This window comes from Plectropomus leopardus, chromosome 13 (genome assembly GCF_026936395.1).
Source record: "Plectropomus leopardus strain MGB_pleo_1.0 chromosome 13, ASM2693639v1, whole genome shotgun sequence".
NCBI lineage: Eukaryota > Metazoa > Chordata > Actinopteri > Perciformes > Serranidae > Plectropomus > Plectropomus leopardus.
The window spans coordinates 11,493,998-11,520,378 of NC_142188.1; the positions used below are offsets into that span (position 1 = coordinate 11,493,998).

The 26,381-nt window shown below is 38.8% G+C and overlaps 1 protein-coding gene across 1 annotated transcript in view; it reads left to right on the top strand.

The window, feature by feature from the left end:
• The window catches only part of grid1a (glutamate receptor, ionotropic, delta 1a), a 355,831-nt gene that overhangs the window by 201,791 nt on the left and 127,659 nt on the right, over positions 1–26,381 (top strand). The window contains exon 7 of the mRNA XM_042502252.2: positions 22,445–22,729. Within this exon, the coding sequence (XP_042358186.1) occupies positions 22,445–22,729 (285 nt within the window). The remainder of the gene's footprint in view (positions 1–22,444; positions 22,730–26,381) is intronic.

Sequence of the window (26,381 nt, forward strand, 5' to 3'; positions counted from 1 at the left end):
AGGCGGACTTTCAGTTGGCAGCTGTAGCAGCTTGAATTTGACCAGCGCACGCCTCTCCCTCAAGAGCTGCTACCCGCTCTCCCCCTGGCGAGGTGGTCTGTAGCAGCTGGGAGTGAGGTGGAGTGCACACTGTGATTTAAGGTTCTAGCTAATGTTATCTACATATGAACATGATGCCGCAGCCCTGAGCCTTTGGCTTTGGTTAGCAGAAGGCTAAACTATTAACAATATTTTAACGTTTTGTCGACATTAAGACGTTTTATTTCATTTATGGTTAGACTCTCTTTTAGTACTTCTTCCTTTCTTGGGTTGCTTTGCAGTGTAAGCAGTTGTTGCCAAAGCTGAAATAGCAACTTTCTCTGCAGGATTCCCTGCCGTTGATGAATCAGGCTGTTACTGAAGCAATGTGCATGTGCATCTGCATTTGTGAAACAGCAAACAAAAACAGTCTCTCTCTCAAATGACCTGTGACTGGCCAAAGTCTCCCATCATGGCCTAGATATTCTAAAGCCTGAAGAGAGCCAAGAGGAGGTGCAGAAGTCTATTTTTCACTCAGTCCATGTGAATTACAATTTGCTTGAGGTTTATTATGATTTTCCCTGTGACACCAAAATGAAACTGCCTATAACTTTAAAGCATTTGTTTTACTGTAAGATTTCACTGAAATGTGACATTTAAAAGATGATACTCGCCTACCTTATTTTATTCAGTGTCTCAAATCTTCACATAGTCTTTATATAAAGGAATTTATATCAAAGAGGTAGTGAGCTCTTAAGTTTGTTGTATAATGGGGCCTTGAGAAATGTAGAGTGGGTAATTCCTGCAGAGACTGCGATTTATTCACAGCTACTCAGTACTTCCTCCTATGTAGATTTAGATAGTCTCTCTGGTACTGAATGTATACATTTAATTATATGCAGGGGGGAGAATCGTGAGGCTGACTACAGACCTTGATTTATTCTCTGGTAGACCTTGAATACTGTAATGATACTGTTGTTCTGGCAGGTGATACAGCTCCCTGTATGTAGCAGTGGATAGCATTTAGCTGTGAAAAGTTTATTAGTTTTCCAGGATAAGTATGTTTGCATAGCTAATGAGTGATGATTTATCTTCTTCACTGCATTGTGGGTAGAAACAACTGAAGACTGGAAAATGCATGCAGCTGTAGCAAGATCAAATCCTTACAGGAATAAATGAAGCAGAGGAATGCACCCCAGAGAGAAGAAAGGTGGGGATGCAGGCAGGCAGACAAAAGGAATGGGGTTTAGAAACATCACACGTAGACCATGTTAGGATCTGAGACACAGAGAAAAGACGGCAGGAGTCCTCAAGCAGATGGCAGCTCAGGTCTGCTGGGTCATTCAGAGCAGTGATCACTGGAGCACAGTGCAGGAGACAGTGATTCAGCAGGAAGCCACCTGTGTCTCATGCCAAAAAAAGAACAAAACTGAGCAGCGTGGGTGCTGCAAGTTTATAATAAGAAACATAACTGATGCACCATTAGCTATTGAAAATTCACTATCACAACTGTAACATCAAAATTCATTGGATAGATAACACCAAACATTTCATTATTATTCTGAATATTCATCAGAAAAGTTCAAGATTTACCATGGACTGAGCATGTTGCTTCACCTAATCGCTAAAAAATTATGTTAAAGATCTTCTGCATTGGGGCATCTATTGAAAGAATTGGCCCTAACTCAATTTATTGTAGCTCAATTTATATTATATATATATATATATATATATATATATATATATATATATATATATATTCAATAGATCCATTTGCTTTTTTGTGTTTTTAAATCTGCCACAGTAGTTCTCCTACAAGCTTGCCATACAGTGGAATTTTCAGTTCTTACATCTTATCAGTAGATGCCAATAAATCCTACACACTAGATCTTCAATGATCAGAATCAGATGTCATTGAATATTAAAGGCCTTTGCTTACCAAGTCTGTATTTGTTGTCCAAAACTGTCCCAAGTTTAAAAGATAAATACAACCTCACATTGTGTCAACCATGTTTATATTTTTTGAACAGGGTTGATTTTATGTGCCTTGTTGCATCCATTAAAAGCCTTTAGAGAGTTGTTTGACCAAGAAGCAGCAATGAAAATGTGGTGTAAACTGCAGACACCTACATTCACAACAGGAGAGAAACTGGGAGAGCCAGTCAAAAAATTGGAAATAAAGGCAATGTGAGCAAAATCCCTCTTGAAATCTTCCACAGCAAAGAGACGGTAGGACACCGCTGTTCATGTTCTTAATGATGCTTACAGTAGAGCACAATTAATAGTCACACAATATAATCTCATAACTCAGGTAGCCACAGTGCGAAATGCAAGATGGGGTTAGAGAGTGGCGACAGACTAGCAAGGGAACTTCAGTTAAGAGATGCAAGGGAACAAATGATATAGCAAATCAGTCTTTTTTTGCAAATAAAATGGACAATAAAATGCATTTGAATCAGCAGGCAAGGTTTATGTTCATGGTGATTTTGTTTAAATGATGGATTAACGAAACATACAAAAACACGATCATAGTGTGCAAAGGCCATAACAATGGTAACTGGAACGGTGAAAATGATGAGATCATCAATCATAGTCTCCCTCAGTGGTCACCCAACATGACATCATAAAATGTAATTTAAAAAAATAAAATGATATACCCAGTCTAACTCTGCTTTAAACAGCATCCATCAAAGCTACAAATTGGTCCTGAACTTTGCAGTCGTATTGTCTGATAGGGTAAAAGCCACCAGAATCACCATTTATGACATTTGTGCAAGGAGATGCAACACTGTCTGTCTCACATGGCAACAGTGAAAACACCCTGTGGGGTATTAATTGCTGTAGGAGGTAGTGGGGCAAAAGGTGTATGGAAGAATTGCTGGTTTGTGATTTTAATCAAAGCAGAAACCCTGTGGCTGTGGAGACGAGAAAGCAGCCTCGCAGGACCAGGTATTAGCTCACCCCGCACTGACACTTCAAATTGATGTTATCAACATGGTAATAGACCTACTTTTGCCAGCTCCCTTCATGCATTATGGGAGATGACAGCTTACTTAGGGACTACATAAAGTAGATCATATTTCCACTAGATTCTCTGTCTGCTCACGTTTACCTCAGTATCTACAAGCAGATGGTCTGGCCTGCGTGTCTCCCATGCCACCTGTTGAACTGGCACACTGAAAAATATGTGGCATTGTTTCCCTTCGAGAAGTACCTAGAGACATGAGTAGTGCATTAAGGTTAATCTGGGATTAGATGAAATTCTGATACCCTTAGAGAGTATTTGGTTATATCAGCAGCATAACAAGATTTAAAAGAGAATAACAGGGCAAAAGCACACTGACAGAATATATGCAGTGCTAATACTATTCAAACGTTATTAAGATTGATTTACCATAATACATAGAATCAACTACATCTTACTTTCTTTAACTAAATCAGTCTTATGATGCTTACCACATGATATTGTCAACTTCCCACGTTATTAATGAGTGACTACAATATGAGTAGAAATGTGCAATAAAGGTAAAGACCTAAAGACCTGTTGATTTGCTGTTTCAGCACAAAGCTGCATAGATATCAAGATATGTGCTATACATTCTTCTCAGTTTAAGAGTCGTGATAAGAAATGGACTACATTTATAACAGTGAGATATGGACCATGAGCTGGTGTCAAATAATGTTACCGGTACGTGCAGGGAATGTGAAATCTTGCAGCAGAGAATTAAATAGACTATTCTCATAATGTAAGTGCAACATGAAAAGACAATTACCGTGACTCATTTGGGCAGCCCATTGCTAGATTTTAAAATACTACAGACATGTACATCTTAATGCTACACTAGTTTTGTTATGTGACACTGCTTCCTCTTTTAAAAAGTTTACCCTGCTGATATCCCCAACAACACAGACACGCACACACACACACACACACACACACACACACACACACACAACTACAATATGGTTAACATCTTGAATATTTTGGTTACCAAGGAAACAGAAGTGGTTGCCAGGGAGCACCCACATGTTGAAGACTGACAGCATGGACAGTCTTGTAAAGTTAAAGAAAAACATAGGATCCCTGTTTTAGAAGGCGATCTAATCCAGAGATGTAAAATGCAATAAGTGTATGCAGGCTTTTACCTCTAGAGAATACGTCAGTGTCAGCCCCTACAGGAGGGCAAAGCCCTCTTTCATTTCATGCATGAGGAGCCTCCCTTCCGCATTTTTGTTGTTTCTCTGCTCACAACTCATCTCCCAAGAGAGGAAATTAATAAAAACTAGAGTGCAGAACACAACAGAACAAAAAGAAGGGCTGGCGATAAGGAAATTGGATCCTAATTCAAGAAATGATTAGTGGTTAGCTATTTAGAATTTGAGACAATAAGAACTCCTGGAATTAAACAAACAGCTACCTTGGCCTTATCTAAAGGTGTTTTGCAGAATTTAAGTTTGGTGCCTGCCACACACAGGCCAATTTCATCATAGCACTAAATGGTTTAGTGAAATGATGAGAATAATGTTTAACTGCCAGTTCATTTTATTGTGCCTTCTGGCAAATACATCAGAATTGTCGGATAAAAAAAGCTGTAAACTGAAGTTAGTTTTATGGATTAGATTAGGTTCCGGACACAACCCCTACCAGTAAGAATACACTGTGGGTGAAATTAGTTTTAGGGTAATATGTTGAACTGTGAATAACAATGCTATGTGTGGTTGCAGGATTTAAAGAGGTGCCACGTAAGATTGAACCTATAATAGTACCAGTTTTGGTACCTGAAATTTAAAACCGGTACCCAATGGCACCCTTTTTCTTGGTACTTTACTTTTTCTATAATTACAACAACGTACCTCTTTTAACAAGCTGCAGGGGTGATGTAAAGCTCCATTGCTCCCCAAAGCTCCATTGCTGGTGTTGCATCAAACTCTGTTCCCCTGTCAAATAGTGTTTCCCTCCTGTGAATACATAGCACCTAGGTCATGGTTAGAAGTATGAGGAAAAGGTTGGGTTCTGGTTTAGGTAGGGGGAAACAAATGCTGACAGCGAAGCGGTCGTTGACACAACGATAAGTGGCACTTCCACCTCTTGTCTAAACTTGATGTTTTTACCCAGATGTGCTCTATAGTACCAACATTCAGCACATATACTGTAGATTTAAGATGAATCAATGCTTAGTAGTAGCAATGTACTTGAGTTGATACCCTTTAAAGTTTATAGTTTGGTACCCAACCTGAGTGCCGTGACACAAGTGCAGTCATTTGTATATTACATTTGGGAACAATATGCATGCATACTCATGCTCTCCTATGTTTTTGACATGGCAATCCTTGAACATCTGTGCACATGTACAAAGTGTGTTTTGACACATGCCTCCTACGTTAGATATTTAATGAACTTTGTAATGTGTGTTGTTGGCAGCACGATGCACAGCGTGTCACCTTGGCATTTATCTACATATGCTCATTTTGAACTTTAAAAACCTGCTGCTTGTTGGGGGTGTTTTTTTTGTTTTTTTTTTGTTGGGAAGGAGTCTGGTGCCTTAATGGACTTGATAATGGGGATCTGTCTTGTGACAGCCATTACCGCCTGAGTTTAATGTGCACTCTCAAGGTAGTATGTTGACATTTTCAGCTTGGCACATCCAAAGGCTTGGCTCGTCACGCATGCTGCTCCTATGTGCCCAGCCTTCCAAGGATAATGAGCTAATTTGTTTTTCAACAGGACAGTGCTAACATTAAGCAGGGAGCAGATCGCTGGGGAAAAGTCAGTTCTTCTTCTTCAAAAGAAAGAACCATCAGCTTTTATGTGCCGGATAATTGCTTTGAATGGTACATTTTCAATCTTCAGACAAATTTATGTTCAGTTATTAGGGCTCATTATATCACAGGACAAGGTAATATGTGCAAGATGAGAGTAAAACCATGACAACCTACAACCACCCAAAGCCAAACGTCACAAACCAATTTTTTCTTCAAACTGCATGTGACATAACAAACATATATGTTTGCATTATTGCATCAAACCACATAGAGTTATGCATATGTTAATGTTCTAAATAGAATTTTGTGATTGGCAAGTTAGACATGCATTCCTCATTACAGTGTACACTTTGATGGATCAGCTGCAGGCTGTAATTATTTTCTTGTACAGCCAGAGCATGTGAATTTCATGCAATAACAGCAGGTTACTGAGACCTGGAAGATTGTGGTTTCTCCGAATTAATAGTACTACTGGAACAAACTGAATACAGATTCCTTCCAGGGTGAAGGAGAGGGAGACGGTACATCTTCAACGTTACTAAATTATTTGATGCACAATTTACTTAAATCATTCCAATTGACTTCTATAAGCCGATCCCCCTCCGAGAAAAAAGTTACTTAGGATGCTGAAGAGGTTAAATTAATAGCTTTCATCAGCCTCACTGCTGTTTGTTTACTTTTACCCACACCATTACCCTCATCTAAAGACCTTACTTGAGTTAATTGCTAATTCATTGATGTCTACCTTTCCTAAAATGTGGAGACTGCCTGTTCATTTTCCGGCACTTTCTAAAAAGAAAATTATAAAGATCAATTAAGCAGATTCATATTAATTTTTATTTTTTATATTTTACCGTCTTTTAAATGCCTGATGATGAAATTTGACTTTTTCACATGCACATGACGTTCTGCTGCGCTGTCTCTGCTTTGCCCCAAATGTGCTATAAATCAGTAACCCAATGGTGTGTATATATATATAATCCTAAATCCAGCTCCAAAAATCTGTGGCAGCAGATGATGTAGTTATGGCAGCTTGGCACAAATAAATGAATGTGTGGTAAACACTGGGCATCTCTTCACAGACCCCCTTTAAAGCTTGCATTAAAATATGTTTCATATTCAGATTATAGCTACATTCATTTAACATGATTACATTTACACTATGTATTAGCATGTGTCTCCTGTATTCATAAGGAGATACAATCACCCCATCCAGTTTTAAGAACCAGGCAAGCTGGCCATGGCCCTGCCTGTCAGCAACTATTATAATAAAAATGAAAATGTTTTTATTATTTTTTAATGAACAGTTACATCAAGTGCACATATTGATATTGTCTGCATTTTCAGAGAAAATATTAGTAAAACAAATAATATGCTAGTCCACAGTTTTCTTTGGTATATATATTTGGTATCTTTGGTCAGAGCCAGTTAGAAAGATTTACCAAGATGAACCAAGGCAACCTGACTTTAAAGACAGTGATCGACAGGAATACACCACAGATGAGGGAGACACCGCAGAAGTGTTAGGATCAGAATAGACAGAAACCACTGTGTGCCCCTACAGCTTCAGCCTCAAGTGAGGGAGAGCCGTGCTGCCTCGCTGGTTTTGGAACAGTCAAGGGTGATTTGGTATAACACAGTTGCATTTACACTTGTGTTCAACGTGCTCGCAATGCGTCCCTGACCACCTCCAGAGTTGGTTGTGTTGGATCCACTCTCAATCCATCCTCAGTGCATTTTGGGTGCATTTTCGCTTGTACATTTATGTAGTCAAGCACTATCATATTGCAATCCGATCACCCATAACACATTTAAATACAAGGTGTAGAGGGGTTTACAGTCTTTTTACACAGTTTTTCCTCAGACTCAGCTCTGGTTTGGTCATCTGGCTCCTCTGAATATCTGAAATCTTTAGCTTTCCACATGCCATCCCAAACACCAGATAAAAGACTGATATAAGCTATACAGTGTTTTTTCTATCATTTGGGGTCATTGAGATCCAGAGCACCAAAAATAATAAGGTTAAAGTGGCTGAAAGCTGTATAGCTGCAGACTCCATTTCTCAGGGGGATTGGCTGTAAAGCTGAAAATAACACTTTAAGAATACAAGAATTCTCTGTTTTTATCTAAAGCGCCCCACAGTAGTTTGGTTATATGCATTTTTAGCACTGCGGGTTCTTCAAGAAGGTCCCATACTCTCCATTGCCAGTGCCAAAAGCTACATTACACAGGTCCTGTGTCTTTCAGCTGCTTGACATTGCATTGATTTGTTGCTCAAGTCAGCAGAATGAGTCAGCCCATCAAGCTGCATGCTTGCATGTAAAAAGAAGCCTTTTCCTTACTATGAGTCAGGTCTCAGTAAATAATGGTGGTTTTTGATGAGCTCCTCTGTGAAGTAGGTGAACACCTATTTGCCATCAGGCTTGCCTATGAACACATGTCCGGCTTTGTTCAAGCTGTGGGAACAGGTGGCTGTGATCTTGTGTGCCAACGTGAGCCTCAGTGGAGTTGGTCAGTGTTTGTTGTATTATGGCCAACATATTGTCGTGGCTACAGTGTTTGTGCAGTGGATTACCAATACAAGCCTCTCATAAGCCATTGAAATGGTGACTGCGGTGTCATTGCAGAGGAGGAAGCACTCAAGCAAGTAGCTGAGAATGTTCCTTTACAGTGAAGTGACTAAAGCCTGCATTTAGGCTTTAGAGAAAGAAAAGTCATCCAACAAGCCAACATAACATAAATAATGCAAAAAGTTTCTTAAGTTACACACACTTTCTGCTTTTCGTCAGGTTGCTGTCATAGATTTGGTGTAATGAGGGAGATTGTCAAAGCATTACCATTTATCATGAAGTAAATGCATGTCTTTAGTTTTCCATTTCTGCCCACATATCAAGTATGCTCCTGGTTGCTGATGTTTTGTATTGGTGCTCTTTGTTTGTCGTGTATGTTTTTATTTTGTATTTAGCATTACAGGATGTTTTATTGTGTTATATCCTACTATTTTCTCCTCTTCATCTCAACAAAGTTCCAACATAAAATAATGTCCTCCTTGTCTAAAGTGTCTGTTTTCTTTAAAAACAAACAACTGCATGATAATTTACTGTGTAGTATAACATTTTTTTAGTTGGGTACAAGCTTTTTTCAACCCCTTCATTGAATAGAAGTGAGACTCGGGGCTTTTTTTTCACACCTTCATCACTTCCTGACATGAGACATGGTGTGACAGTATTATATTAGTGATAGAAATCATAGCATATATGAAGGTATGTAACATGTACGGATGTATTAGCTGCTACTGTTCCACAAGCTCTCTCAGCTTTTTATTCCACAAAATGTCAAGAAAGGAAATATTCTTACGCACATTTTCCTTGTTAAACAGAAAAACAAACATACACAGAGAGAAATAATGTGTTTCTCTTTCATGGGCTCAGTAATTAATTTTTTTTTGGCTTTTGTTTTTATTGGAGATAGGACAGCTTAAACCTGAAAGGGGGAGAGAGAGGGGATGACATGCAGCAAAGGACTGAGTTTGGCATTAAACCCACAGCCGCCGTGGCAAGAATGTCGCCTCTGTACATGGGGCGCCCGCTCTACCAGCTGAGTTACTGGGCGCCCCTGACTTAATGTTAATTATCTCATTGACTCATTAACATTAACATAATAAAGCTTAGTCTAACTCCACCCATGTGTCCATTGTTCCAACAATCACCTTCTCTGGATCGGTCAAAATAAAGGCTTAATTCATCGAGATAGATGGAAAATATGTTGGCTCTTCACACTGTTTTTCCTCTGCCGTTGCTGGCTGGTTTTAGTTATGAAATGTTATCTCCAACACTCCCAGATGCCATCTCCCTTAGCTCAGCTCAGCTGCACCGGTAGAGACTGACCTCTGGTGATATACAGTGTATCCGTATGAGTTTGACAGGAAGAGGAGCCCCTGTATTTATGAAGCCCACTCAAAGCTTTAGTTCTACAGTGGTGGTCTTCTACTTCTTGATGTGCCAGCAACCAATTACTCATTTCTTTCCACATCTCGTGGAGTGAAATTGTGATTACTGTTTGTGGTAACATTAAGTTGTTCTGGTATCAGGTCTTGCCGCTGTTTGGCGTGGTTCAGGCCACTGGTAGTGTTTGAAAAAGCAGAGAGGAGAAGAAAGGAAACAAAGTTGAGCTTGCGTGGTTTGAGTAGGTTATGATGGATTGACTGAGCTGTAACGTTACTCAGACTTCACTTAAGTTATGAGGAAAACCTTGAACGTGTTGGACTCTTGTATTTCTTCTCACTCACCCACTGTTGCTACCAAAACATGAGCTGCTGCAGACAGATTGACTCGACTTCTAAAGTGAACTCAGGGCTGCCTAAAGAATTTAAAAACTTGTATCTGTGAGATGTCGGGGGAGAGCTATAAATCACAACGGCACTTTAGAGGTTATACTCCTGAGCCCTTGACTACCTCTTTACACTGTTATCACATAAACCACATGTAAGCCCTGTTGGGGAAATTAAAGAATAAGGGGCTAGACAGGAATTCAGACTGATGCTACATTACATTTTCTTTTTGATTCAGATTTTCAGAGAAAAGGAATAAGCTTGCTCCTTGGTTAGTTGTTATGCAACCACTGACTTTACTCATTTATATTTGTTGACTCGGTCTTGTTATTTGACCACTGTTGGTGGGTCATCGATTTTAAAACAACCACCTTGTTGGAGGAGCAAGACCTTATAAAAGATGATGTTATTTAATCCTCCAACCTCATGTCATATTCTCCAACTGCAGCACAAAGAGAAAATAACATTCTTTAATGAACTCATTATTAATTTTTTATCTTGCATGTTTGAGGTACTGCTTGAGATGCAAATGGACAGAGAAAGACAAGGGCAGATTGTGATATGCAACATGCAGGATGAGATGAAAAGGACAAGTGAGAGGCAAACACAGAGAGATCAGATGAGGGGGGGACTGAGTGAAATGGACAAAGAGACCAGAAAACTACAGACAAAGAGATAAAAAAAGAGATAATATCAGAGCAAATGAAACATTACAGAGAGCGTGAGTTGTATCCTAATGTTTCTAATTCCAGCAGACAAGCAAACACCCAGCCTGTCCCTGTCCCAATGGTGAAATGTGTCATGATTATCCTCCAACAATGCTAGCCAATCTTTCTCGATAACACCATCCAAATCAATCAACACAAAACCCAAACACATGTTTGCCATATAAAAACTCGGCTCCCCATTCACCTGTTTCAACATTCAGCACAGTGTTGCCAATGGAGTGGCTTGTCCCAACAGGCATTGCTGAATGTTAATTGTAAGAAGGCTAATCAACCTCATAGTAGTGGAAAAAAAGAACAACAAACACACTGTTAAATCATTGTGTATGCAAAGGACTACGTAATGCACATTAGACTGACCATATTAGCCCTGGAAGGAACAGTGGCTGTGCTAAGTTGATGAGAGAACAAGTGACAGAGAGTCGAAAGCACTCTGAAAGAGGAAGGAAGGAGACGAGAGATAACAAGGATATGCCTTGTGCTGCGTATTCATTCAAATAGCTTAATATAAATACAGTTTTAGAGTGGCATTTGTCGTCTTGTTTTAACAGAGACATCAATATGATGTTAGAATTCGAATTTTTTATGTTACAGGCTCCGACTTCCCACCCATGTTTGCCACTAGTTGTTCAACAGTTTAAATTAATGCCATGAGATGTGGCAGCTAGTTGTATCACAGTTTGGTGGTGTTGTTTATATCGTTGTCTGGTGGCATCACTTTCATTGTCAGAATAGCAGTCAGTGACTTAGCAATTTCTGAGATTTACGCATTGGGTGTGTCTTCCCAGTCCAATAGTTCTGCTTTTTTTTAATATATATATTTTTTACCTTGTTTACTGAATGTATACAGAGTGGATTCTGTTGCATTAAGGCAAGCTCTTCTCCCAGGCTGCAGAGATTTAGACTGCAGGCCTCTTTCTGTCGCGTCTCTCGGGTACCAGCAGTCAAAAAAATATCCCCAAGCATAAATTTCACAGGGCACAGCAGCTATCTTCTTTTGTCAGCCCCAATGTCAAAAATAATAAGAGCCAGCTCTCAAAAGTATATTTAACATAGGGACCCGGGCGGGGAGACATGAAAGCACTAGAGAACAAACCTGGTCTCATTGTCAGTCCACAAACCATTTTGATGTTCAATATACTATAATATATTTTTTGATTGATTGCAGCTTCTGGAGCAGAGAACACAAAGCAGCAGCCCCAATACAAAGCCTTAGACAAAAAGAATGATGGAAAACCACAGTACACTATCCATACTTTTGTAAGCTACAAAGATTTTACTGTGTATGATTTTTGTATACATTTGTTCTTTAGATTTCACACAAAGAAGAGCAGCAGCCAGTTCCTCTGTGAGCTGCTAAAGCTAGTCTGTGCATGGTGTAGGTCAGATAATAACAGTTGGTATTTAAAGTTACCGTAAATGTCGGCAGTGGGTTTATATTCATGTACATTGTGAATTAGCATTATTACAGTGCATTATGTGAAAAAGGTTTGGGAACTGGTTATGACTCATGTTCAGTCACATTGACATAATGTGCTTTATAAGAATAGCAGGATTTAAGACATGAACAAATACACAAGCTATGTCTCACATTTGTATTGCAACACATTACACATTACACACACATTACAGTGAATTACTGGCAAGTTATCAGAACCAATTCAGGCTTTAGAAATTGCTGTGGTCAACAACAAGTGGCTTTACAGTAAAGCCAAGTGCCATTGACTTTTGAGTTCTCGCTCCATGAGAAAAGTTAATTTGATTTTACAGATTGCAGAATAGAAATGTGAACATGTTATTTCAGTACAATCTGATTGTGTTGGATCACTCCACCATTTTTTTTTCTCTTTTGGCATCCTCCACATATAGGTCTGCACACAGTAGTTGGGTTTTAATCCAAATGTAATGCAAATTGTAACCACATTTTGAAAAAAAAATCCCAAAAAGCAAATTCATGCACTTTTCTATCCACTGCTGTTGTTAGATTATTAAGTGTTGATTCATTAAAATATGCAGCTAGCGTGCAACGATATGACGTGAGTAACAGTCAAACTTCAAATAGAGGGAAATGGATGGATCATGGCAGAAAACACACTGAAAATGGAAATAGAGAGTTTTTAACTGCTAACATTACAGCTCTGTGCTCTTGGAAGAGTTTTGGTAACGGCCCTGCATGCATACAGAAGCATGTTAAAACTTGTTCAGAGATGGGGAAGAAAGCTTGCAGTGGCCACTGCAATGACGGTACATTGATTGCACTTAATTCCGTGTACTTTTTATTACCATTTTAACATTAATATTAACATTTAACATTTTCACCTCCCCCAAGCATGTTTTTTTTTTGGTTTGTTCTTTTGCAATATTTAGGGATTAATTGAAATTTTTCCATTTTACGCTGAAAAAAAGAATACACACCCAATGAGATCTTCGCAGTGTAATCCAACTATTTCTTTTTTTTTTCCCCACCAGAGTATTACTAATGGGTTTCCTTCTGTCCTTTAATGTCTTTCCTTCCTCCCTTCCTTTAATGGACAGGTGACACAAGAGAGCTGACATGATATGATGGGAGTGAGATGCCATGCAATAAATGTCCCCAGCTTGACTCAAACCAAGCACACTGCAAGTATATGGTCAGAATCATCAAACTGTCAGGCGAACAGGATGTCCCTGTAATGTCATTTTAATACAAACTGCATTTGCGAGGCTTATTACAATGTCAGCCACTAGGAATTGCTGGCCCTGCGTGGAGGCTCTCTGGCTGCCAGCTGGAACGCTTTCCACCCCCCACCCCCCACCCCCAACAATGTTTGCTGCCCATCTAGTTGTCAGTAGTTATTATTGAAATATTTTAAACATTATAAACCTTGGTTTACAGTGTAAAATATGACAACTTCAACTTACAAAATAAACTCTGAGACCAACTGCCTTAAAAAACAAAAGTTAATATAACTATAAATCTTGATTTGTGTTTACTTCATATCTTAACTTATCTATAAGCTATCTAAATATCTTATCGTAAATCAAGTTAGTCTGACTTAACTTGATCATGATGTAAAGGATTTTGCGAATGAAGATCTACAAGTTCTGTTTTCATTAAATGTTTACAAATATACAAATATGATGGTATGCAGAATACAGCTATATCATACAGTAAACTTGGTGTACTGCAGTTCCTAAAACTAAGATAGATATAATTAAACTTGTGATTTTTAAGTTCCAACAACTTTACAAAATTAAGTAAATATAGCTAAGTAAACTTAATTAGATATGAACAGAAAATAAGATTAATAGTTTATTTACACTTTTTAAGGCACTGGGTTTCCTAGATTTATTAAAAAGTAAAATCAACTTGTCAGTTTTTACAGTATACAAAATCACATCTGACAGTATCTCAGGCCTGTGGTGTATCAACTCTTTATGGAAGTTAGACTGCATGATATTAATACTAACTGAGACATTTAAAACAAAATACTCAATGTATTTATGTCAACAATATTTTACCAAATGTAAATTATTTTTGATGTCTTGTTAATCATTTTAGATACATTTCCGAAAAATTAAGCATGGAGCAAACTCCTTACACATCAAACATAAGAACAACTTATTTTAGGCGAACCAGATCAATGTAGATGTCCAGTGGCAATGGGCAAACATTGAGTGAAATGGTCACACAACAGCAGTCTGATGGCAGTAAGCCCTCCATAAGCACTGTCCCTTCTGGTGGAAGTTAAACCAGTGTAACTGGTTTTCCACACGGTGCTCAGGCGCATTACAAGGCCGCACTGCATGCACCGAGGGGGGATCACAGTGAGGTATCACATCAAGGACTTAGCAGGGGACCCAGTGTGGATCCTGTGAAGGCCAGAAGTTTTGGATGGTTACCATCATAGGTTAAATATTTTATCAGACTGTGTCAGAGAGGCACCAATTCAGCTGATTTCAGAGGCTGTAGGTTGTGGAAGTGTTATATTAAATCCCATTGTATTATGAGGTGTTCCCATCCACCCCTATGAGCAAAAGAGAAATTGAACATTCACGCTATACATAGATATTATTTATTGCAGGGCTCCTGCATTGGGTTTTGCTGAACTATACAGGTCCTGTTATTATAGCCTCCCTGTATATAAACAGTATCTGCTGTACTAAGTCTGTTTCTGCCATTCTACCTGTCAGTTGTGTGAAAGGTATAATTTACAGCAGTAAAACACTCCTTCACAGTTCAGATGACATAGGCAGTCTTAGCATCAATAGTATTGATGGGGATATGTACCCTTATCTTAGTCTGACAGCAGGAGTGGACGCATGGGGAAAGGGCCGTGGATGAGTCTGAGTGAGTGAGAGAGAGAGAGCGATGGAAAGACGATTCATTCTTATTGGAGGTGCAATGTTGCTGTACACTGAAATGTTGAACTAAGCCCTGGTCCAGCTGCCATATAATACTGATCTATTCCATTTCTCCCTTCTGTGTGGTGAAGAGCTATTATGTTGTGGGAAGCTGCCAAAAGCAGAGTGGAAGCGCCCATTCATAATGAGGAAATGACACAACATCCAGTCTCCTCTTAGCTGAGCGTGATATGGATCATTTAAAGTTCTTATGAATCTCCCACCAGCTAAAACTGAAAAAAAAAACAACTGCACTTTGTGCCAGTTTTCCCCGCTGAATGCTTAAAAACCATCAATGACCAATTTAGCAGTCAGTTATCTTGATATCAGCACTTTGTGCTGTAATCAGTAATTTTTAGCTGAAAAAAAGGAGAGATATGAACCAGCTTTGATACACTGAAGTACATAGAGGGATGTAAATGTCTGGCAGATCATAATTTTCTTTGTAATGTTTTCTAGTAACAATGTAAGCTCAAATTCATTAATGTAGTCAATATTCAGGTTGCAGCCGTTTCTTTGTGGAATCCAAGCCTAAATTCTTCTGTGATCACATTCTAATATTACATTACAAGTGCAGTGTCCGTTCAAAACATGCCAGTTGAGAACAGCCCGATTGCTTGGCCTCTGGTATTGCTGCTTGCTGCTTTCTTGAGAACTGCTCATACAAAAAGGTTTTCAGTACTTCTTCTACCACTGCCAATACTAAGATCCCCAGTTGTAGAAAGGGTGAAAAGTAAAGAAGGACAGCGTTTGCCTGGGGCCGCCAAATAACTCAATCCATTCCTGAAAAACACACTTCTTCGTCTTGGCTACTTCTGGTGAGAAACATTGATAAAATACACTGAGCAGAGGTATTAATTTCCAAATAGGCATATTAGTCGCTACCTTTGAAATAGCCACTGCGGTTAAAGAGTAGAGCATGGCTTAAATTTACAGATATTTGGCAGTGGTAATGTTATTCGTGTTCAAAGTCAGTACAGCAAATGCACACACTTTGGTGTTATCTTTAGTAAACTGAGCATTTAGCTGCAAAAGTGAACTGCAGACGACATGTTCGACTCAGTCCACAGAGCTGTTGATGAAGAAGAGTTCGGTTTTAACGTTAGCATATGCTAAACTGTGGTCGATAAGCTATAGCTATAGCTACAGCCAGCCTGCTGCGGATGACATGTTGCTCTACTCAGCAGACCCCTGCGCTTCCTTAGGGTTCAGAAAGTGTTGATTCAAAAAGTTACATCGCTGATATGTTCAGTGGTTGTAACATCTTAGGTTTCTCATTATTCATGTGTAGCTCAATAAAATGTATCAAGTGACAGCAACAGTTGAAGTCATGCTCGACTCTCAGAGCCCTGAAGCCCCGCCCCCACAGACCCACAGAGCGCTGTTTACTTATTCATTCACAGTTTATTAATATTGAACATGTTGCGTGCCTAAATCACACCAAATTCAACACTGCATGTCCTTGACGCTCCAGCAATACACCTGCCAAGTGTGAAGTAGATCAGATGAACGGTTCTCGAGATATGCAGAGAACACACACATCTACATGCACACACACACACACACACACACACAGACAAATTCCTTGATTTATTGTTAGATGATGTTTAACATCTTTATCTCTTGATTTCATATGCAGAGGGAATAAGTAGGTGCTCATCCTAAAAATAACAAAAAGCGTAACAGTGCAGGCGGAGTCTTTTCAAGCAGTCTCTGAGTGATACAAAACAGACAATATTTCATTCTGAATCACGCGTTACAAGCTGTCTCAATTAGATCAGACTCACACCATTGTCACTGCAGGGTAGAGTGGTGTTGACAACATTGCAGCATTTATCTCAGTGGTGACTCCCCTTTGAATCCTGGGATTGTGCTCTGAGTCAGAGCAAACTAAATGAGACTGTCTTATCTAGACTGTGAAATCACTACGACAGCCCCAATTTATGCAATATTCACTACATCAGTAGTGTGGTGGCTTGTTTCCTCCCTTCATATCACATTGGTAAAATGAGGCCAAGAGACTGATGACATCATGTTTTCATGGGCAAACAGATTGTGTGGCACAAAGCTGTAATGTCTTCTTTCAGCTTGGTGTCTTGATGCTAATTTTTTTTCCCCTCCCTAAACCATCCGTGCATAACTGAACTGGTCTGATGAGGCGAGGGCTTCGGCAGAAAAATACTGTGTGCCTTTGTAGATCAGCCTTGATCCGCATGGCAGACGTCCTTTATAACAGTTTCAATTATGAGTGTAGGAATCGGAAAGAATTGCTCTCAGTCTCCCAGGCTCTTCCATGATTTGGTCTCTGAATTTGCTGACAGTTAAGTGAAAATACATGATCTCATTGTGATGGTAATTGTATCGAGGTTTTAAAGTTATGCAGTGATGATTAGACTTGTTTAATAATTCATCTACCTCCAGAGAATTCATCATCCATCGATCAACCATACCATTACTGAGAAGAAAATGACTGCTTCTCCACAATGGGTTTGATGGATTAGTAAATCTCTTTTTCCAAAGAAAGCAGCTGTTGTTTGCATCTCCCTGTTAGAGCTCCTTTAATTACAGTAGAGTTGTTAACTCTTTTAAAATTCTGCCTCCCATCTATTGCTACACAGTCTATATATTTATCATATTTGTCCATATTAGTACAGTTTTGATAGCTCATTGGTTTTTGAATGCTTCATATGCATTATACTGGCAGGAGAAGATATTCCGTTAAGGTGTATATACTGTATAGGAGTGCTGACATTAGATGTCATAGCTAGCAGGAAATGAGTGATGGTCCCTGTCCACTTCAGGGGGAACATTTAAGAGTCATTATTCCACCATTATCATCCTTGCCAATGACTGTGGAGCGCTTCTGCCTCCTGTCAGTGGGCTGTCTCCTGTATAATGGGCCCGGGGTGTCCATTATGAAGCCAAAATGGCCACAGACACACTTTAGCCACAGTCTGCTAAAAGCGGCTAAGGGATGGGGGGTAGGGTCGACGCATCATAAAAAGAAAAAAATATGTTTCTTCATGGGCCAGTGTTCTTTTAGCACAAATGAAGATTTGGAGTTTCTTGCTATAGCAGATGGTGGAACAAGTGAAATAAATGATACATGTGGTCCTGCAGTAAGTTTAGGAACACTTGCACTGTACAGTAGGCGCAAGATAAATGCTGCCAATCATTTTAACCACAGACTCTTTTGATTACAGTAATTATGCGAAGATATAGTTTAGAGCTACAACTAATGATTATATCCATTATTGGTTAATGTGTATGATTATTTATTTGAGTAAACAATTTGTTTAAATACAAGTAGAAAAAGCCTATTACAAGTTGTGAGGCATCCTCAAATGTCTTTTTTTGTCTGACCAACAGTCCAAAACCCAAAGAGATTAAATTGAAAATAGCAGAGTGGTGCATGGATGATGTTTTTCTGTAGGCATTTTTTTTCTTTTGTTGGAGAAAAGTTAATGATATTTACATATTTTGTTTTGTTAAGCATACTTGCTGTAAGCTAACACCATGGCCACATGACTTCAACATCACCACCAGAACAAGAATGAAAAGTTGCGTTCAGCATCATCTGTTCTTTTTTCTCATTTAGCCGCTTCTGAGCAACGGCCATTTTTAAGACATGTAAAAGCTTCAAAATTGACAAATGGAGTATTTTGTATTCTTCGTAAGAGTACAAAATGTGAAAGTCTCTTGAGCTTGTGTTTACCACAAACCTTATTACAGGCATCCAACAATTCAAAAAACCTGTCGACTTCAAGAAAAGGGAAGCGGAAGTGCAAAAACGCTAATTCATTATTGGGTTTAAAGACTTATTTTTCACTCTTTAAAAAATACAGAAAAGTGGCAAATCTTTATTTGAGAAGCATAAAGGGATCAACCAACTCTGTGTCACAATATAGAAATAATGTGTAAATGAATTGTGGTAAACTTCCCTTCAAGTGAATCTCTGCCATGTGATGTGTCATAAGACAGAGTTTCACTGGCTTTTTGGCTTTTGCCTGTACAGGCTGTATTTCTGCCACACATACTGTCACTAGGACACAAAGAGTGTCTTCTGCACAGTGAAAACAGAGGCTGAAAAAAATGGGATCAAACCGAAAAGCTAGGCAGTGCTGATCAATAATAAACCAAGATTTTGTCACTGGGTTGCCTTTTTTCGCAGCCTAAATGTTTTCAGAAATATGTTTTGGTTTAACTGTAATCCAACGTTGTTTGTTTCCAGTCGGCCACCATAGTGTCAAATGGACGAGTTTCCATTACGCCACCTCCCAACGGGAGCATTTGTTGGTCTGGTGTGCTGCATTCTACTTGCTGTAGGTATTATATCTATAAGCAAGAGCTAGCTCTTTTTTCTGTTTTCTTTGTACATGTAGTACCAGTTTCAAAAGTATTTGCATCTCTCTACTGCACAGACAGCCCAGTTTTATGAAAAGATCGTCTCTCCAGCAGAGAAATACTTCTTTGTTTGCCATTGTTCAATTAGGCTAATGAATGATCAAAGTTATTGCTGATTAACATGATCATTAACATGATTTTTGTATTACTGTCTCATCATTAACACGATTAGCATCTTTAAACTAGAATCCAAGAAGCAATAACACCAGCAACTCTCAGGAACAGACCATCTCTCTTTTCAGCGCACAGTACAGTACAGTAGCTTATTGTTACCAGCTGACACATTTAGACACTGTATCAGTGTTAAAGCGTGCTCTAGATTTGTTTTACTGTCAATCACATGACTTCCTGCTGAGCAGAGTATTAGCATTTCATGTTGCACAAAGGAACATTTGCCAAGTGCCCTGTTGCACATGCTGGCATCCATGAAAGTCTCTCTTGTCTCGCTCCCACACACACACACACATAGAAACAGTAACACACTTCCTGCTTTGGAGAAGTCTTTCTTGCACTCTCCTGAGCATTCATGCAAAAAGCTACAAATAATCCCTCTATTTCTCTTGCGCTCTCTTCCTTGTTCTACTTCGACTACAGTGCATCTCCCTCTGCCTTGGCTGTCTGACATTCCCACTTTCTCCGCTCCTCCTCAGCATGTTATTTAGTTGCCCCTGTACTCATGATTTACAGAGCCTTAATGTACTCCTGTGCTTGCAGTCAGCAGATGAAATCGTCATTTGTCACATTAATAGTCTTCCCCCTCCGCCATACATTCACACACACATACACAACCCTTCCACAGTATGGCTCCATTCACATAACACCTCCTCTTATCATCCTTCCCTCAACCCTTCTTCTCAGGCCTCTATGGTATCTTACCTGTATATGTTTATGAAATGTTCTTGTTATGTAGTCCTTCTTAAAATGCTTGACATCAAGAGATTGGAGGATATCATACGTTTTCAGAATGCAGTGCAATCACTTTGTGCTACATTTTGCAGACATTGAAGTAGACCGCATAATTGGGTGCTATTATGAAATGCAGTGAGAGAACATTTAATTGCTGTTTTGTACAATATGCTCAGCTGTTTATGCTGAATTTATAAGAGCCCTGCTGCGTGAGAAATGGTGACTTGAATTTTAAAGGCAGCATTTGCCGTAGCCTTGTCTTGTGTCACATGCAAAATTAGACAATCCCTGTAGTAGATGATTATGCAGCTCATAACAGAGACAGAGCCTAAAATTAAATGCAAATTTAATATTCTTCATTAAAAACTGTTTTGCATTTGGATTCACATCACTTTCTCTTTCCTCCTAATTGCCAATTTCTGTGTTTTGCATCTTTTAACCTAAGAGAGGATGCAAATATGTTTTGCTTCACAGCGTCTATACTCCGCAAGAAGCGTGGGTCAACGGTATATAGGGTCAGCAATTATGAATTTTTCCTGAAAGATTTATCAAAATAATGAGTCTTGGTTGCAACTGATAATGTAATATTGCTTTAGAATAAGTCTTGTATCTTGTGAAAATTGCCTGATGCACAGTTAGTTTAAGCTTTTGTTAAACGTGAAATTTGGATTTATTTTCTGCAGAGGAATGTTTCAGAAGCACATGAAAATCAGCTGTAGTAGAAAGTAAAAGAACCTATAAACTGTATTTTACCCAAGTACACATAACTTCATCAAAGATAGACATAAACTTGTGGTGCTCACAATGTCTTGTGTGATACTTCTTTACAGTTATAGTAAAGAAATCTCAGCCATCGTCAGCACTAAACCTGTTTTCAATTTGGTGGAATGATTCATCTTTAAAGGTCATCGATCAACTCTCAGATAATTTGAAGAGCAAATAAGGAGCGCCTCATATTTGACATCACTACAACATCAAGTCGACCCACTCTCATTAATTATTTACCACCACTTAGACAGAACAGCTTTTCTCGTTAATTTCAGACATATTAAAAATGTCAAAGAGGGCATTTTCACTTTTAATACATATCTGGCATTTTGTTCCAGCAGACATGCTGACCTGCCTTAAGAGGATCTAAAACAGATTTTGCCCGAATTATTACATGTGTAAATAATAATGTCTGGATGTTAAGACCCACCACAGACATTACAAGCATGTTTCTGCAGACTCAATCTGTGGTGGTTTGCAGATTTTCATCATGCATGCATGAAAGACAGATAAAGAAGGTTGTATGCGACAAGTTTTAGACTCCTGGAGGCATCATTTACCATCTAACTTTCTGTATTCAGCTAAAATATTCCCAATGTTTATTAGTGACTCACTCTCTCTGAGAACCGTGCAGACTCCTGTAGCTTTTTGAATCATCGGCTGTTTTCGAGTGACTGTTGACTTAAGCGAGCTTTTCACTTTAATCAGCTGTCTCGTTTTTGTCTGGGGACAAGGATTAGAGGATGCCCCCCACTGAATCTCTCATCTACACATTATAATACAACTTCAGAACCAGCCCCCTCCTCTCTGTGATCTGTTCTCAACTGCAGAGGCTCAGACGCAGTCTTAAGTAGGATACACAAAGAACCATCTTGAATTCTCAGCACACATCTTGGATAATGTACAGCGCTCTTAAAACCTGAAAAATATGATTTATTGTTTAATGAAAATGTTTTTGGAATTGATGACAGTTTGACTTGAAATGCATATCTAACCATGTGGTCTTTTTTTCTCCATATATCTGTTTTCTTATTATTTTTTGTTTCCTTTATCTCTCCAAATACATCCACATCATCTATCCTTGTGTGTCCTCTTCACTCTTACTTCCTTCACTTCATCCACCCTTCCTTAATTTTCCTCTATCCAGCATGTGAGCTGATGAACCAGGGGATCCTCGCTCTGGTAACATCCACTGGGTGTGCAGCTGCAAGTGCCCTGCAGTCTCTGACAGATGCAATGCACATTCCCCACCTTTTCATCCAGAGAAACGGGGATGGTGCACCCCGCACCGCCTGCCAGCTCAACCCCAGCCCAGACGGGGAAAGCTACACATTGGCTGCCCGTCCACCTGTTCGAATCAATGACGTCCTGCTCACCCTTGTTTCAGAGCTGCACTGGCAGAAGTTCATCATTTTTTACGAAAGCGACTATGGTGAGTCCATGGCCAAATGTTTTTATAAAAATGACATTTGTTTGTAGGATGATTTCAGCAAATATTCAAATATGAATGCTCCTAAACAAACTGCAGTGTCAGACTGAAGTAACGCGCTAACACTAACAATTCACCCTGAAAAGAATACACAGAGTAGAAACTAAGATGAAAGAGCATCATCTCTCCCACACAGACACACATAAATGCACACATACATGCAAACTGCTTAAAAATAAATCAAAGTTCAGTGGAAATTTTCAGGGAAAACAAGATCTCATTGCAGCATCCACCATTAGCATCCTCATGAAAAGACAAGTCTGAGCCTAATTGGCTCATTTGTGGCACCAGAGAATGACGGTGTGTCCCAACAGTGCTTAATATATTCTCAGATGTTCTCCATTTCTGTTTCATTATTCTCACCACGACGCCTCTGTGGACCAGACCTTTTCTGACCCACATTTGGCTAAAAGGCAAAGGACTGTGGCTTGGAGGAGTGATTGGCAAGATGGTACAAGGGCAGAGAGATGAAGAGAATATATCGCTGCATTGACATTTCTCAGATGATACTTTGCCACTGCTGGCTAATCTTTTTACTACTTGGAAGAGAGCAATCTAGAGGAGAGCGTAAATCAGTTTTATTTTTTACAGTACAGTTGAAGCTACAGTTGATAAAGTGTATAGTAAAACAAGCCCTCAGAGGACTACAGCCACCCACTAACCCTCATACAAGTTTCCACCCTGCAGTTTGGACCCTACGGCCAGTTACAGTGCTCCGTGTGAATGTATGTGACATGCTGTTTCCCATTTACAGAGATCTGTCCTTGGATACACTGACATGCTTTGTAGAAAGTGCGTGCTCAGCATTGAGTCGGATCGATTAAAATCCCACTGTGGAAGAGCATCTGTCCATCTTTCTATCTGTCCATCTGCCTGTCTGTCTGACTAACTGTCTTGCTATCTATCCGTCTTTCTTTTCCACCAGCTCTCTCTCTGCTTCTCTGTCTTGCTTTCTATCTATCCATCCATCCATCTGCATTTTGAGGAATATTACATCACTTTTCCTCTGTTGTGATACAGTGCTATTGAATCCCATCCTCCCAGGAACTCTTTACGTATAACATCTCACCCCAGCACAGTGCACTATAGCCTTAAATTGCAATCCCAGTGAGAGGGAACCTTTGTCTAACGCATGACGGCTCAGTGTAACAAGGCGCTGTTGGTGAGAAATAATGGATGGGAATTCTAGTTGGAACGAAATAGCCTTTTCTAAGCCTGCTAAATTAGGTGCTACAAAGTCGGCACCGTTGACATTTGTGCTTGTGTTACACTGTTTAACTCTGCTCTTGTTAAATTAAGGAATGTAGCGGCTAATTAGGATCCTCATCACAGAACAGTCAAAATACCCATGGCGCCTGCCTTGAAGCAGCACTACAGTGACCCACACCACTGCCTAGAGAGAAAAGAGCTGTCTGCAAATCTGTGTTGGCACTTAGTATTTAAAGAGATGTTGAATGTTGAATTGAAGACATTGAAGACGTACAGGGTGGATTTTTCATTATATCTACTATAAATGTTCAGAAGGTGTGAGGGGCAAGGAAGAAAAATAAATTCTGATGATCCATTTTCTTAGTCTGATCTCAATTACTTTCTTGTTAATCATGACCTTGTAACAGATGATTTAAAGGAAAAAAATTTTTTACCAGGATAATTATGTTAAGTTACTTATTTGTTGTTTTTCATCTGTGAAATGGGTGATAAAAAATGTTTTGAAAGTTGAATAAAATAAAATAAAATAAAAAAAAAATTGTAATAATAATAATAACTCTCTCTCTCTCTCTCTCTCTCTCTCTCTATATATATATATATATATATATATATATATAATTTGTGTTTAAATTGCATGGAGAAAATAAACTTTGAAAAATGGACTGAAATTTCTTTTCAGCTATTTTTAAACCATAGACATAGGAGAGAAAACTGTTTAGATCAGACTTATAAAATGGATCACCAGATTTTTTTGTTTTTTTTTTCCCTCTCTTGCCTCTTAAGGCCTCCGTAATAAATGTGGTCAGTGTTTACTTGAGTATTTTCCAATGCTGGTGTCTTCATACCTGAGTTTGAGAAAGAATACTTTTTATGGTACTTTAAGAAATATTAATATCTTTTGCTTCAACAAAAAAAGACAAAGTTCTCAATCTGCAATATTTTGTAAACACAAGTAGCCATACAAGAAATGTTCCAAAACAATTCAAATTGTCTACATAGTGATATAAAGGATAGAAGTATTTAAAAAATAAAATGCCAAATCAAGATAGTAAAATAGTCAGAACATTAAAGCAATAAAAAAAATACAAAGAAATAGAACATTTTGACCACGCAAGATTTAGAAAAAAATACGATCTTAAACTCAAAGAGGTTGAAACGTCATCATTGATTTTTTTGACAGGATTTTCTAAGAAATTAAAGAAAAAAAATTATAATACAGGGCGATATATTTTTTAATTTAGTAATTACAGAGAGTACTGCACTGCTGACTGTTCAGAAACTAGTTTTATCTTTGTACCTGCTATTCTTCTCTCACCACCTTTTCCATCATTGCTCATAAGCACAGTTTGGAACATCAAATCGTTTCCATTACATGCTGTCAGATCAGTGATATTTAAAGTGCAGAAATGAGATTATGCAACTTTACTCACAGCACAGGAACTCAGATCTGTTCTCAGTGTGATCTTGTCAAAGCCTTCCTGTCTTCTCTTTCCAACTCTCAGTCTATGTTTAGCATGAAAAGGGCATGAAGTACAACGCTGTGACATCCCCTTCCCCAAAAGTTACCTTAATGATATTTGTCACATTTTTGTGCCATCACCAGTGGTTGTAGCACAGAACCTTTTCATATATGTTTGACAAATATGCATAGATGGTATACTGTGTTCTTTACCATGAGAATGTATCATTTGTGGAGTTGACACAGGTGCTATTTTTAGTTTCATTAGGGACTGCAAATTATAGTTATTTCATTTTATGTAATTAACTAATAATGTATAATGAAATCTCCCCTAACTTTATACATCATGAACTCGAATTACCGCCTCACAGCTGTATGCCTTCACTGACCAGTTAAGTTGCAGTTTGCATCCATGTCTGTCCAGACTCATAAGACATTAAACAGAGAAAATTAAAAAGATGGAAGACAGATGCTTCGCACACAGAAGATGTATACAATTACCACAGTTTCAAGGTGAACACCCCAAATCAGTGTCACCCACACAGTATCTGACCAAATGTCTCCCCCTCTTGTCGTGAGTTATGATGTTAAATTATGGTCAGAAAAGGTTTTTTTGTAATACATGATGATGCACAGTAAAGTTAAGTTAAGTTTTGACCTTTTAGATATATAATTTCATCACTTCATCATTTTATTCTATTTGGCCTTTGTGTAAATTCTGTCATAAGCATATGAGTTTTTAAGCCATGGACAAAATGTGTTCTGATGGGTCAGAGTGACCTTTTCATCGTTGAGACTGGTTGGATGCTTGTACCATATCTCTCTCACAAGACTTTTCTGAGATATCGTGTTCAACAGAATAAGATGACCCAGACCGTAGACCACCAAAATCTAAAAAGTTCATTCTTGAGTCCAAGAGGACGTTTG